Raw genomic sequence first — 13,172 nt, 5'->3', positions numbered from 1 at the left:
ATCTGCAGCCTATACGACTATGAGACCAGAAGAAATAGATGGTGCTCGGCTACTACTGTCAACCACTTGGAAGAGGATCTTTGTAGGAGATCCTGGATAGACAGGGGGAACAATGTGGAACAAAACTCAAAATCATTTGGAGGGAAAAAAAAAAAAGAGCAGGGAACAGGTTTAGTGGCCCGATGGAGCCTGGTTGAACCACTGAGACTATGGCCCCTAGCTGCCCTTCAGGTCTGGAACTGAACATACACCTGTAGCTTCCAGCCAAGCAGTAGACAGATACACTCCTTCGAGAGAACAAGCAAGAGAGAAAGAAGGGCTGCTCAGGCACAGGGAGACAGCTCAGGGGGTAGGAGTAGATGGAGAGATGGTCACAGGGAAGCGGTACCTATTGGGAGGAAGTGGGAGAGGAGATGTTGCATTGTGCTAAATTGTGGTCAATGTCATAAGACAAAGTGTATGTGATCTGCTGTATGGAAAGTGTTTTTGCTCTGTAAATTTTCACCCAAATCACAATAAAAATTTAAAAAAAGATTTCAACAGGAAAGAGTACAGTCCAGGTCACAAGACTTCTAAGTGTCAAGGCATAGTGTGGAACTGCAAATATATTGTGGCTAAAATAATAAATGCATACTGTGGAGGAGGATGTTACAGCTCAGATTCTGAAGGCCTTTTTTTTTTTTTTTTTTTTTTAAGGCCCTTAAGAGCCATACAGCAGACTGGGATTTTATTCTGAAGGTGAAAGGGAATTTCTGAAGATTTTAAACTAGAGGATCGATTAAGGTTTGGTAAGTATGGACAATGATGAGGAAAAGCATTATTTCAACTATATACCATTCCCAGAATACAGCAGTGGCCTCAATCAGGTGTATCGACAACTGTATAAAATAGTCATCAACTTTCTGCCCCTTTCTGATCATCTTAGACTGCTTCACTACTTCTGCAAAAACATCCCTTAAAACTTCTGGAAATACATCTTCACAGATATATCCTACGGTCTAGTTGGAAATGTCATTCTACTTCTCCCATGATTTTGCTGTGACTGTAACGTTCCTTCTCCCTGCTTGTTTTGTATGCGGACATGCTAATCTTTTTCTAGGTTGTGAATTCCGGGAGGGTTACGCGTCTTCCCTCCCAGTATTCCTCTCCACAAGGTGAAAGCTCAAAATGAATGCCTCTGAGGCATAAACAGCACCTCAAAATTACTCCGCTCCCTTCACGGCCTCTCCATCTCCACCCATTCATTCCCTTCTCTTCTCCGGTAGTAAAGGACTCTTTACTAAAGTATTAAAAGCTGAGTCTTCTCCACAGCTCAGAGATGTGCCGACGTGCCACCTCTGCGGAGTATGAAGGGACAGACAGACCCTCGCCTCTTTCTCCCAGGCCTCACACGTACCCCCTCGATTTTCATGTCCAAGATCTTCTCCACTTCGAACACATCCTCCCCGTCTTCCTCGCTGTCCCCAACGGCCTCTGCCACTTGCATAGGCGCGTCCTTATCTTCGTCCGCTGCTCCAACGCCTTCTCCTTCGACTTCAGGCGATTCACCATTGCTGTTGACACCTGGAACAGGAACTGCAGTGGCAGTCACTCCTTCTGCAGCCAGAGGTTCCGCCATAACAAGAGGTCCGCTAACCGCCGAAGGAAAACAGGCGGCGACGCTCTCCTCGAGTTAGCCCCCCGCAGTCGGCGCCAATCCACCACGGCGGAAGACTAGGCCGTGAGGAAAACTCACCAATGGCGAGGCGCCGGAGCCCGGAGTGACGCGCAAAGTAAGCCAATCACTGTCCAGGCTGGCGCACGGCGACGTCTACAGGAAATGGGAGGGAGGGCCGAGAGCTCCGAGTGGAATAAAGCTATTCTGTGGTCTTAGAGCGCGTGGGACTTGTCGCGGGTATTACGAGGTTCCGGGGTTGTGGAGGGAGGGATCCGCTTCTGCAGTGATCCGAGGAGGCAAGGGCTGGTGCGGAGGCCCAGTGAGAAGTGGAAGGAGGAGGCTGCGAAGAAGGACAGAGGGTTCTCGGGGAACGGTGCGGCTCGGAGACGGAGAACGAGCAGTTTATTGGTGTTTTGTGACGAACGTGCGTGGCGAAAGCGATTGGCTCTCTTGGAAGGCCATAGGTTCGTTGCCAGCGCTGAGCGGGGCGGGGTCGCCTAGGCGACACTCTTTGGAACGGGAAGACCTGACTGGATCTCTCCGGAAGATTACCGAAGACCGGGGGAGTTGGCCTTGAAAAAGAAGCTCTGGCATTGAAGGGGACAGACCGCCGACCAGGGAGGTATTGTAGAGAAAAAAAGTCTCTCATTTTGTTAAAGGAAATTAAAGAGATTGACTAAAGCCAACTGGACATATAATTGGCGAAAAGACACAATTACAAATGTTTGTAATTTCGGAAGGGTGGCATGACAGTAACATGATTGGCTGCTGCTGTTTGTACCGGATTGTTAAAACACGCAGAATATTAGCTCTGAAGATCTAACACAAAGTTTCATGAAGTTTGGTTACAAATTTACAGTGTTAGCCTAACTACAAAACCTTAATAAGCAACAGGTTTTAATCTGCGTGAAAGGTAAACTCTGCCCTTTTAGAATTCATTCAGCCATTTTTATTTTAGGTCAGACGCCTTTTTATTTTATACTGAGGACTTTTAAAATGACTTTGGGACCCGCCCGCCCCGGTATCCAATCGGAGTTGGTCAGAGAATGCCCAAGGACTCGTATTAAAAAATAATCAATACACAAAGAAATTGAAAGGCTTTATACCAGCAGTACTCTATACGCATACATGGAGAACATTCTGATTCTAAACAAATTCAGTGGCTCTATGTAGGCTAGTTACAATGAAGTTTTTATTATTATTATTATTTTTTTTTTTTAAAAAAAAGAATAGAAAGTATTAACCATTGGCTAATCTTAACGTAGGAGCTCTCGTGGCATAGTGCCTAAAGCATTTGACTGCTAACCAGAATGCAGGCGGTTCAAACCCACCAGCCACTCCTCCAAGGAAGATTGGGCAGTCTACCATAGTGATGCCGCCTGGGATACCGAAGAAGGGGTTGCTATGAGTCCTATCTGACTCCATGGCGGTGAGCTGAGCTGAATTTTAACGTAACTGATGGGACCCTGCCAGGGAAAATTATCCAATAAGCAAGGTAAGCACAGGCTTACCAGTGCTTACCAACTTCTGTCTTATTTGGCGTAGTGCCCAAGGCACTTGACTGCTATTCAGAAGGTTGGTGGTTCAAACGCACCAGCCACTGGGAAGGAATGTTGGGCAATATACTTCGGTAGTGATACCTCCTCGGGTACCCAAGGAGGGGTCACTATGAGTCGGGTCCGACTGGGCACATAACAACAACAACAACAAATAACTGTATTAGAGCTTAAATTGCCAAATACTTGGGTTTGTAGTGGCATAGTGCCTAAGGCATTTGCCAACCAGAAGGCTGGCGGTTCAAACCCACCAGCCACTCCTCAAAAGGAAGAATTGGGCAAATTACTTCTGTAGTGATACCACCTCAGAAACCCCAGGAGGGGTTGCTGTGAGTCAAATCCACTTGACAGCAGTGATCTTGGTTTGGTTTGGTTTGGTTTGGGGTTTGTGGAAGGCTTTGGTCTATAGTAGGAGCCCTAACTCCATTTTAATCTTGACTTAAGTTCAGTTGCCAGTTCAGTTCTTTCTAACCTTCAACATTGTAGCTATGCATAGATAGATTCCAGGACAAACATAAAGAGGGACAGTTGGTACTCAGGAAGATTTAGTTAACGCAAAGAACTAGGGAACTTGACTGAATATGTCCTTTTCTGATTTAAATTATGTTTGGGGCTCCCGATAACTGTTTTGTAGCCACCTTGTGGCTCTGACTCAGGCCACAAGATCTTGAGTCATATCTGGACCACCACCTAGTGAGGTAGTCAGGCCCCAGAACCAATTCTGAATCCTTTTTTTAATCTTCAATTGTGGCCTTGCCCCCCCCCATCACACACACTTCTGTAGTCCCGCCTACAACGGTGATGAATCAGCCTGCCACCAATCATGATTTTGTGATGTTTCCCTTTGTTTTCAATCATATAATTAGCCCCATGGCCATGACTCAGTGGACTCCATTCAGCTTTCTGTACTGTGTGCATGCTGATGGTTTCACTCATCCTGAATAATTGTTTTGTCTTTGTCCTGTCTAAGGAATATAAAATCTCTACTGAACCTGCTTGATTCTGGCATCTCTTTTTCTCTATTTCATAACTAAGAATTTGGCAAGCATTAGTAAGTACATGCTTACCTTATTGGATACCTGAACCTGTGCGCCCTTACTGAAATCAACAGGCATTAGGTTACTAGGTGGTGGCGGGAGGGGAGACATTCTTTAGATGTAGGTCCTGGATTTTAAAATGATAAGAGATATCACAATTATTAAGGTCATCTCTAGAACAGTGCAAAGGAAATTACCTAAAGTTACATTCTGCATTAGGTGACCTCTAAGCTAGTTAATAGTTGAAAAATGCCTTTGTCACAAAGAGGGTTTGCAAAGACTTAATCACTGTGTCAAACTGGGCTACAGTTTATTAACAATCCCTTCTCTTGGTCATAAAGGAGCTCTGGTAATGTAGTGGTTAAGGCATGCTAACCAAAGGTTGCTGGTTCAAACCTACTAGAGAGATGAGACGGTCTACTTCTGTAAGGATTTGCAGCCTTGGAAACCAATTGGGGCCTCTATGAGTTAGAATAGACTCAATGGCAGTGCGTTTGGGATTTTTTGGATTTCTCTTGGTCATAAAGGAGCTCTGGTGGGGTAGTGGGTAAGGCATTCGGCTGCTAACCAAAAGATTGGCAGTTCGAACCCACCTGCTGCTCCATGGAAGAAAGATGAGGCGGTCTGCTTCCATGAAGATTACAGCCTTGGAAACACAATGGTGGTTGATATGAGTCAGAATCGACTCAATGAGTGAGTTTGATTCTGTGAGCATCATTCTCAACTATGACATTCCAGTTAAAGCCTGGTTATACATCTGAGGTTTCTGATAAGTCTTCTTAACAAGGAGGACAGATTCTTATTAAACTTATGTAAATATTTACATTGCCATAAAAACATAAAAATCATTAAAGAGTTTTTCAATTCTGGAAGAATTAGGCAGTGAGAAAAGATAAATGTTTCATTTTTGTTTACAAAATGCTGTCTATTAAATTTTTATGAGTTATGCATTCCTCAGGAAAAAAATAATGTATCTGGAAAAGACTATTAAATAGCAATACTCAAAATAATAAAGATCTTTCAGTTCATTCAGTCCTACGTAATTCATTTGTGTTCCCCTGGATTTTAAGCTTAAAGTCTCGTGAACCCATGATCTTCTCCACAAAAGTTCTGGAAATCGTAATTCAATCCAGTAGTATTTAAGTAGTATCATTGCAAGTCCATGCCCAAGACCCTGATAGAATGGAAGACAAAGGTGGAACAGAACCTCAAATTCCTAAAAACAACAACAACAAGAAAAAAAGACCCAGTCCTGTTGCACTGTTTGAGACTGTAGGACTTCCTCAGACTATTGCCCCTGAGGTACTCTTCAGACTTTGAACCAAAACTAACCCGAGGTCACCTTGTAGTTAAATAACAAATTGGCTCAAAAAATAGTATCACTGTGCTCCTTTAACTCATCTATATGTGACCAAATGGTCAACAATTACTTTAAAACAGATGAGAATATAAGGGGACTGGGAAACTAGATTAATGGAAATGGAACCAGAACAGAAATAAGAATGTTCATACATGTGAAGAATTTAACCAGTGTCAGTGAATAATTTGCATAGAAATGGTTGAATTGCTGTAAATCTTCACCAAAAACGCAAAAGAATATTAATTTTTAAAAATTAGAAAAAAAAAAGTCCACACCCAAAATATCTGGCATAGTCCTTTCCTTAGGTCCCTGAGACAGTACCTTTTGTTGAAATATTCTGCTCTGTGGTTGGTTGCAGGCACTTTCAGGGAGTTAAGAGTTTAAGATAAATAAATAACATATCTGCAGGTTACAAAACTTAGACATGACTCATTACTAATAATTTTAAAAGGTGACCATATTCTTTAGAGAGAAAAGAACTTCAGATCTTACAACAATCCTGAAAGATAATATGAATATACAAGTGTCTAATTAGGATCCGCTCCCATAAATATCACAGCCAAGAAAACTCTATAGGATAGTTACACTCCATCACATGGTGAAGCTATGTTTGGAATTGACTTGAGGGCACCCAATAACAACAAGAATAGCTTCTAAACACCTGACAACTAATAAAAGTTCATAGGTAAGGCATGTAATTCCTCATAAAAACCATGATCTAGGTTTAAATTAAAGTTGTGACTAAGTTAACAAAAAAAAAAAGTTGTGATTGATGATACTAGACTTTTGTTGTCTACTCTCAGGCAAAGAGCACCAGATATATCATGGACAGAAAGGGTACTGACAAATCTCTAGGAACATTTATACAATTTCTGAAATAAATCAGTAACATTTGTAAAGTGAAATACATCTGATTCGATAGCACTTTTCATGTAACAAATTATTGTTAGCATTTTTTCCCTTTTAAAGTGAAAAAAACTAATCTTTTGTGATTTTCCAGGAAAATTCCCAAAGGACAATGTGTTATGTAAAAGAGATCACTCGATTAGATTTGGGGAGGGAAAATATAATCTGTTCAGAAGTTTTAACATTTGGTTAAATAAGATCATAAGTCACCAAGACAGTATTTTTGAATAACTATTTAACTGAAATGATAATAAAAAACTTTAAAATTTAATTTTTTAAAAAAGGTAACACAATCATAAAAAAGCTTTTTCAAAATTGAGAGGACTTAGTTTTCTTAAGGGAGCTCTGGTAGCCTAGTGCCTAAGGCACTTGACTGCTAACCAGAAGGTTGGTGGTTCAAACTCACCAGCCACTCCTCGGAAGGAAGATGGGGCAATCTACTTCCGTGGTGATACTGCCTTGGCAACCCAAGGAGGGGTCACTATGAATCTGCTCCGACTCGACAGCACATAACAACAACAGTTCTCTTAAACAACCAAGGTCATGATAAAAGCAATCTGAACTCAGGAGTTTATTCTAATGAAACAGAATTTTTGCTTCTAGATAGATTACACAAAAGGTGAAGCTAACATGTTATAACCTCCAACCCAGTACTTTAAAAATTTTTTGTCATTTTAACAGAGGAGAAAAAGCTTCTAGCTTTACATAGTATTTTATACTAAAAGGTCTTTTAAAATCTTATAAATAAACCTATCAAATCTTAGTTTTGACTGTAAGAAATAACATTCCTTATTGTACAACTTTGCAAAGCTGCATAAATAAGCAAATTCATTGTTGTTGTTGTTATATGCTGTCCAGTCGGACCGACTCATGGCGACCCTTCCTTGGGTTTCCAAGACAGCATCACTTTGGAAGGAACTCTGGGTGCATAGTGCCTAAGCCACTTGACTGCTAACCAGAAGGCTGGTGGTTCAAACCCACCAGCCACTCCTTGGAAGGAAGGTGGGGCAATCTACTTCTGTAGTGACACTGCCTCGGAAACCCAAGGAGGGGTCACTATGAGTCGGGTCCTACTCGACAGCACATAACAACAACAACAACATCACTACGGAAGTAGATTGCCCCATCTTCCTTGTGAGGAGTGGCTGGTGGGTTTGAACCGCCACCCTTCTGGGTTAGCAGTCAAGTGCCTTAGGCACTACGCTACCAGAGCTCCTAAAAAGTACATAAGCATAAATTGTAAGGAATATTCACTAATTAACTCAATAGTATCAATCTAAGGTTTTAAATTACCTAAAGATCTTCAAAATTATCTTTAAGCCTCAACACAATTACTACTGAAATCTGTGTTGTCAAAATTATTATATGCTTTGTTTAAACACAAATTTATATTTTTCATAATTTCAAATAGTTAGCAGCAGTAATGCTAGCTTGTTTTTATTAGTAAAGTTGTATAACATAGGAGAAGCATTCCCAAATAGAATAAAATGTACACTTATATTTAGCAATGGTAACCCTGGGGGGGAGCTGTTTTTATGAAATCAAAGTTAATGAACTCATTTATTTTGACAAAGATTTATCTACAGTTTATGAACTGTAATTTTAAAAAAGTTTTTGGGTCAGTTTTATAATACCTCTTTAACATTGAAAGCATTGGAAATTTAATTTTGTTAAGTTTCTGGGACTTTTGGGATTATTCAATTTATGTAAGCATTAGTTTATCTCTAAACCAATCAGAATAAAACTCCTTAAGGGATATTATTATCTAATTTGGTAATACCATCTGGAGGCAGGAAAATATTGTGTGTGTATATATATATATACACATATCTTCTGTGTAGATTTAAAGAATCTTTAAAAGATTTAAAGAATCTTTTAGAGAAGCAATTTTAGAATAATTTTGTCTTTGTGAGGCCTCATTATACTAATCAAAATAAGCACCTCATCTTTTTATCCAGTGTACTTTGTAAATGACCCAATTTATATCAGTTTCCCAAAGTGTCCACTGAAGGCCTGAATTATCCTTAATGAAATGCTATTTAGAAAGATAGGTTCAAGAGTTAGGAATGAGAGAACACATAAGAAGCAGTTTTCCCTAAAAGAGGAGAAGACCTGAGACTTCAATGATCCCATGAGAGCTGGCAACTGTTGTTCTTCAACCCTCAACCTGATTCAAGGAGAAAACCAGACAAAACACTCTCTCTGGATCAAAGCCAAGCTCTTAGGAAAAAAATGAGAGGAAGGAGCTCCTCATCCAAATTTATAAGTGAGTAGGTGACCTACAAGGAGCCAGGTGACACAGTGGTTAAGCACTTGGCTGCTAACCAAAAAGTCAGTGGTTCAAACCCATCAGCACCTTTGCAGAAGAAAGATATTACAGTCTACTTCCATCAAAATTTGCAGCCTTGGAAACCCTATGAGATGTTCTACTCTAGCCTATGGGTTTGCTTTTAGTTGGAATTGACTCAATGGCAGTGGTTTGTTTTTTTGGTTATGTGATCCACAGCAAAATTTGTCCAAGGGGATGCCAGTTCCATGAGAACCATAAATGTAATGGTCTACGAATCAGACTCAAACAACAGGCTTATAGGGCCTATATGCCTGTGTTCTACCCTATGCTTTTTTTTTTTTTTTTATGACAACAATTTTTAGACAGCCAGCACTTTCAAACAGCACAACACAAAACAAAGCGAATGAGATCTGAATACCCTAAAGTGACTACTGCAATTCCAAGTCGTCTTTACTAAGGTTAAGCCATTGCAACAGAAGGAAAAACAGGTCCTGGGCCCATAATTTTTAAACATATTAACTTGCCATAGTCCCAGATGGAGAGATCTCCAACCCCTTGCACTCTACTGAGCCCATTTAAAAATCTACATGAGGTCTTTGGCAGACTCAAGTCTGATTTCACTTGGACCCAGTCTAACTAAGGAGAGTGTTTGAGAAAAGCAAATGTGAACTCAGACTGAAACCTGGGTGCAAAATAGAAGTCCCCTGAAGTGGTCACTGCAGATTCAACCCTTGGTATAGTCAACTCACTTCTAAGAAACATGTACCTCTGGAGTGGGGACAGAAAGAGTCCATGGTTAGAATCCCTAAAATGACTTTATCTAAACTGAGGTCCCCTTAGAACAGTTGTCTAAAGGCACAGAGATTCACACACCTTACCCAAGATTGAACAAAAGGATGATGATTTACCAAGGAAAGGTCATCCAAAACAGCTCAGATATAAACCCAGAGTTCGACACAAGAAGAGTAGAACTTGAACTCCCTGGTGGTGAGGGAACAGTTGAGAACAAAGGTCCTCACAGATACCACGTTTACTGTCAACCAAAAGTGAGGGGACCTCAGTGGTCTTTTCTGGGTCCCACTTCTGACACCATCACTTTTTAAAAAATAATCAAAGCACAAAGAAATTAAGTCATGGGATCTATTTCAAGCAGCTGTTTTATAAGCATATAGACAGCCATTTGTTTTGTTTCTTTGTTTTTTAGAAGCAGAACAGGCTTCTTACATCCATATAGAATAACTGCTCAAATAAACCCTATGTTTTAATTTCTTTGTATTTTGATTATTTTCTACCAGTGTATATATGTAATAGATTTGTTCCTAATGGTCCACTCATACCTCACATTTGGGGATTTGATTGGTTTAACAAGTGCGAATTAACCAATGAAGTATAACTCAATGCTATTACATTTTAATTAGTATTTATTGTATAAAGATACTGAATTAAAAAACAATCAGGCTAGAAAGCATTTGTTTCCCAAGTGGTGGTAACTTTTTTTTTTTTTTTCCCATTGAATACATTGGAGAAGTAAATGATAAAAAAAAATTGTCCAGGTTATGAGTAATTGACAAGGATAGTCACCCAAAACCAGCAAGGTACTGCTAGAAAAACTCACTTCAAAGTAAAATGTTTTTCTCATTTTCAATTGCAAGTAAAAACGTGTAAGTCTTTACAGTGGTGAACTTTTTTTTTATTTGAACAAAAACTTCTTGACCTCATTCCCAAGTCTGGCATTGTGGTGGTTCAGTTTATGTGTCAACTTGGCTGGGCCTGGTTGAGTGGCTGGGCAGCTGGATGTAATATTCCCCATGATGAGACTGGTAATCAACCTCATGGTGGAATCTAATGTGAACAGCTGAGTAGCTCCCTTAGGGAATGTGGTCTGCTTCCTGTATATAAGCAAATACCTTGAGGAATGGTCTCTAGCTTATGGCATACTTGGATCCTGCACGTAGCTATGTCGTTGTGAAGCAGCCTGCCATGCTCTGCCAACTTTGGGTCTTGCAATGGACTTACATTAATGGCCTGCCATGTGGTTTGGTAACATAAGGACTGTGCCTTTTTATGTGTCAACCTTGGGTTTGTCACCCTCAGCAGCCAGCAGCTGTCTGAGTGAAGAAACTCCTCTAGCTCCAGTGCACTGGGAGCAGGAGGCAGACCTGGATCCCAACATTGAGGGGCTTTCACCCATCCCCTAGAGCCTGGCACTTTGAACTTGGACTTAAAGCCTCCAAACTGTAAGAGAATAAACTCCTGTTTGTTAAGGCAATCCCAGTTGTGATATATTCTTGTCAGAGTGGCATGAGGTAACCAGAACAGGCATTAAATAAAAACCAATATATGATCCAACAAATCACTTTGGAGAGGTAACCTGATCTTTGAGTTTGTTCATTGATTTATTACTTGTTTAACTTTTTAAATACACCCTATGTACAATGGCTATGTTGCTGTTCTAGCTGTTGTAGAGTTACCTCTGACTCATGGCAACCCCATGTATAACAGAACAAAACGTTGCCCAGTTGCCTTGATATGTTCAAATCCACTGTCAAACCATTGTGTATCGGAGTGCTTTCCAACAAAGGGAACTTATTATCCAGGACTTTACTACACAATATTCTGTTGTGATCCACAAGGCTTTCATTAGCTAATTTTCAGAAGTAGATCATCATGCCTTTCTTCCTAGTCTGTCTTAGTCTGCAAGCTCCACTGAAACCTACCACCTTTATAGAAAAGCCAGGGGTACCAGGACAGAGTGAGGAAGAAGCATCAGGGATCCAGGTAAGAGGAGGGACCCCCAAGCGGCAGGAAAGCAGGGAAAAGGAGAGCAAAGCCAGGGGGACCAGGACAGAGCAAGAAAGCAACGGCAGGGATCCAGGTAAGGGGAGGGATCCTGGCACCACCCTCCAAGTGGTGGGAAAGCAGGGGAAAGGAGAGAAAAGCCAGGGGAACCAGAACAGAAGACGCCTTGGGGAATGAAGCAACGGCTGGGATGCAGGTAAAGGGAGGGTGGAAAAGTTTTGAACAGGTAAGGGAGACAAACTTGTCTGTTGGTTTGTCGTACAGTAGTGGCATGTTGCTGTGAGGATTGAGGCTGTGCCATCGGTGTTTCAAACCCCAGCGGGATTGTGCATGGTACACAGGTTTCAGGGCAGCTTGCAGGCTAAGACAGAGTAAAAAGAAAGAAGAGGCCATCCAGTTTTCAAAGAATTGGCCAGGGAAAACGTTATGAATGGCAGAGAAAGACTGTCTGACACTATACTTTGCAACTTTAGGAATAGCCCAGAAACATTGTCTGATACAGTGCAGGAAGATGAATCCCTTAGGTCAAAGGCTGTCAAAATACAACTGGGAGAAAGCTGCAACATCAGAGTAGAACCAATCTAACTGATATGGATAAAGCAAAGCTTTCAAGACCTCCATTTGATGATGTGGCATGACTCAAATTGAGGAGAAACAGTTGCAAACATCTATTAATAATCAGAACATGGAATGTACGAAGTATGAATTTAGGAAAATTGGAAGTTGTCAAAAATGAAATGGAATGCATAAAGATTGATATCCTAGTCAGCTGAAATTGACTGGTTTTGGCCATTTTAAATCAGACAACCATATGATCTACTATGCCAGGAATGACTAATTTGAAGAGGAATGATGTGGCATTCATCATCACAAAGGATGTTTCAAGGTCTGTCATGAAGTACAATGTTGTCAGTGATAGGATAACATCTATAGGCCAACAAGGAAGACCAGTTAATATGACTATTATTCAAATTTATGCACCAACCACCAAAGCCAAAGAAGAGGAAATTGAAGACTTTTATCAGCTTCTGCAGTCTGAAATTGACCAAATGTGCAATCAAGATGTGTTAATTATCACTGGTTACTGGAGTGCAAAAGTTGGAAATGAAGAATCACTGGCAGTTGGAAAATTTGGCCTTGGTGGCAGAAATAATGCTGAAGATTGCATGATAGTTTTGCAAGACCAACGGTTTATTTATTGCAAATATCTTTTTTCAACAACTCAAACTGCAGCTATCCACGTGGACTTCACCAGACAGAGTACGTAGGAATCAGATAGACTACATCTGTGGCAAGAGGCGATGGAAAAGCTCAGTATCTTCAGCCAAAACCAGTCCAGGACGTGATTGTACAACAAGCCATCCACTGCACATATGCAAGTTCAACTTGAAGTTGAAGACAATTAAAATAAGTCCATGACTTCAAGAAACCATAAGAGATCTACATAAATGGAAGAACATCCCATGCTCGTGGATAGGATGATTGAACATTGTGAAAATGTCAGTTCTTACCAAAGCAATCTATACATTCAATGCAATCCCAATCCAGATCCCATCAACATTCTTTA

At 40.7% G+C, this 13,172-nt stretch overlaps 1 protein-coding gene across 1 annotated transcript in view; it reads right to left on the bottom strand.

Annotated features, from left to right (window-relative positions):
- MPHOSPH8 (M-phase phosphoprotein 8) overlaps positions 1–1,618 on the bottom strand; it is a 166,923-nt gene extending 165,305 nt beyond the window's left edge. Inside the window, exon 1 of the mRNA XM_007958569.1 lies at positions 1,397–1,618. Coding sequence (XP_007956760.1) covers positions 1,397–1,618 — 222 coding nt within the window. The remainder of the gene's footprint in view (positions 1–1,396) is intronic.
- Between the last annotated feature and the right edge of the window lie 11,554 nt (positions 1,619–13,172).

This window comes from Orycteropus afer, unplaced genomic scaffold (genome assembly GCF_000298275.1).
Source record: "Orycteropus afer afer isolate SDZICR_OR568_19922 unplaced genomic scaffold, OryAfe1.0 scaffold01020, whole genome shotgun sequence".
In the NCBI taxonomy this organism is placed as follows: domain Eukaryota; kingdom Metazoa; phylum Chordata; class Mammalia; order Tubulidentata; family Orycteropodidae; genus Orycteropus; species Orycteropus afer.
The sequence above is the reverse complement of the archived record's forward strand: the minus strand, read 5'-3'. Positions and strand labels throughout refer to the sequence as shown.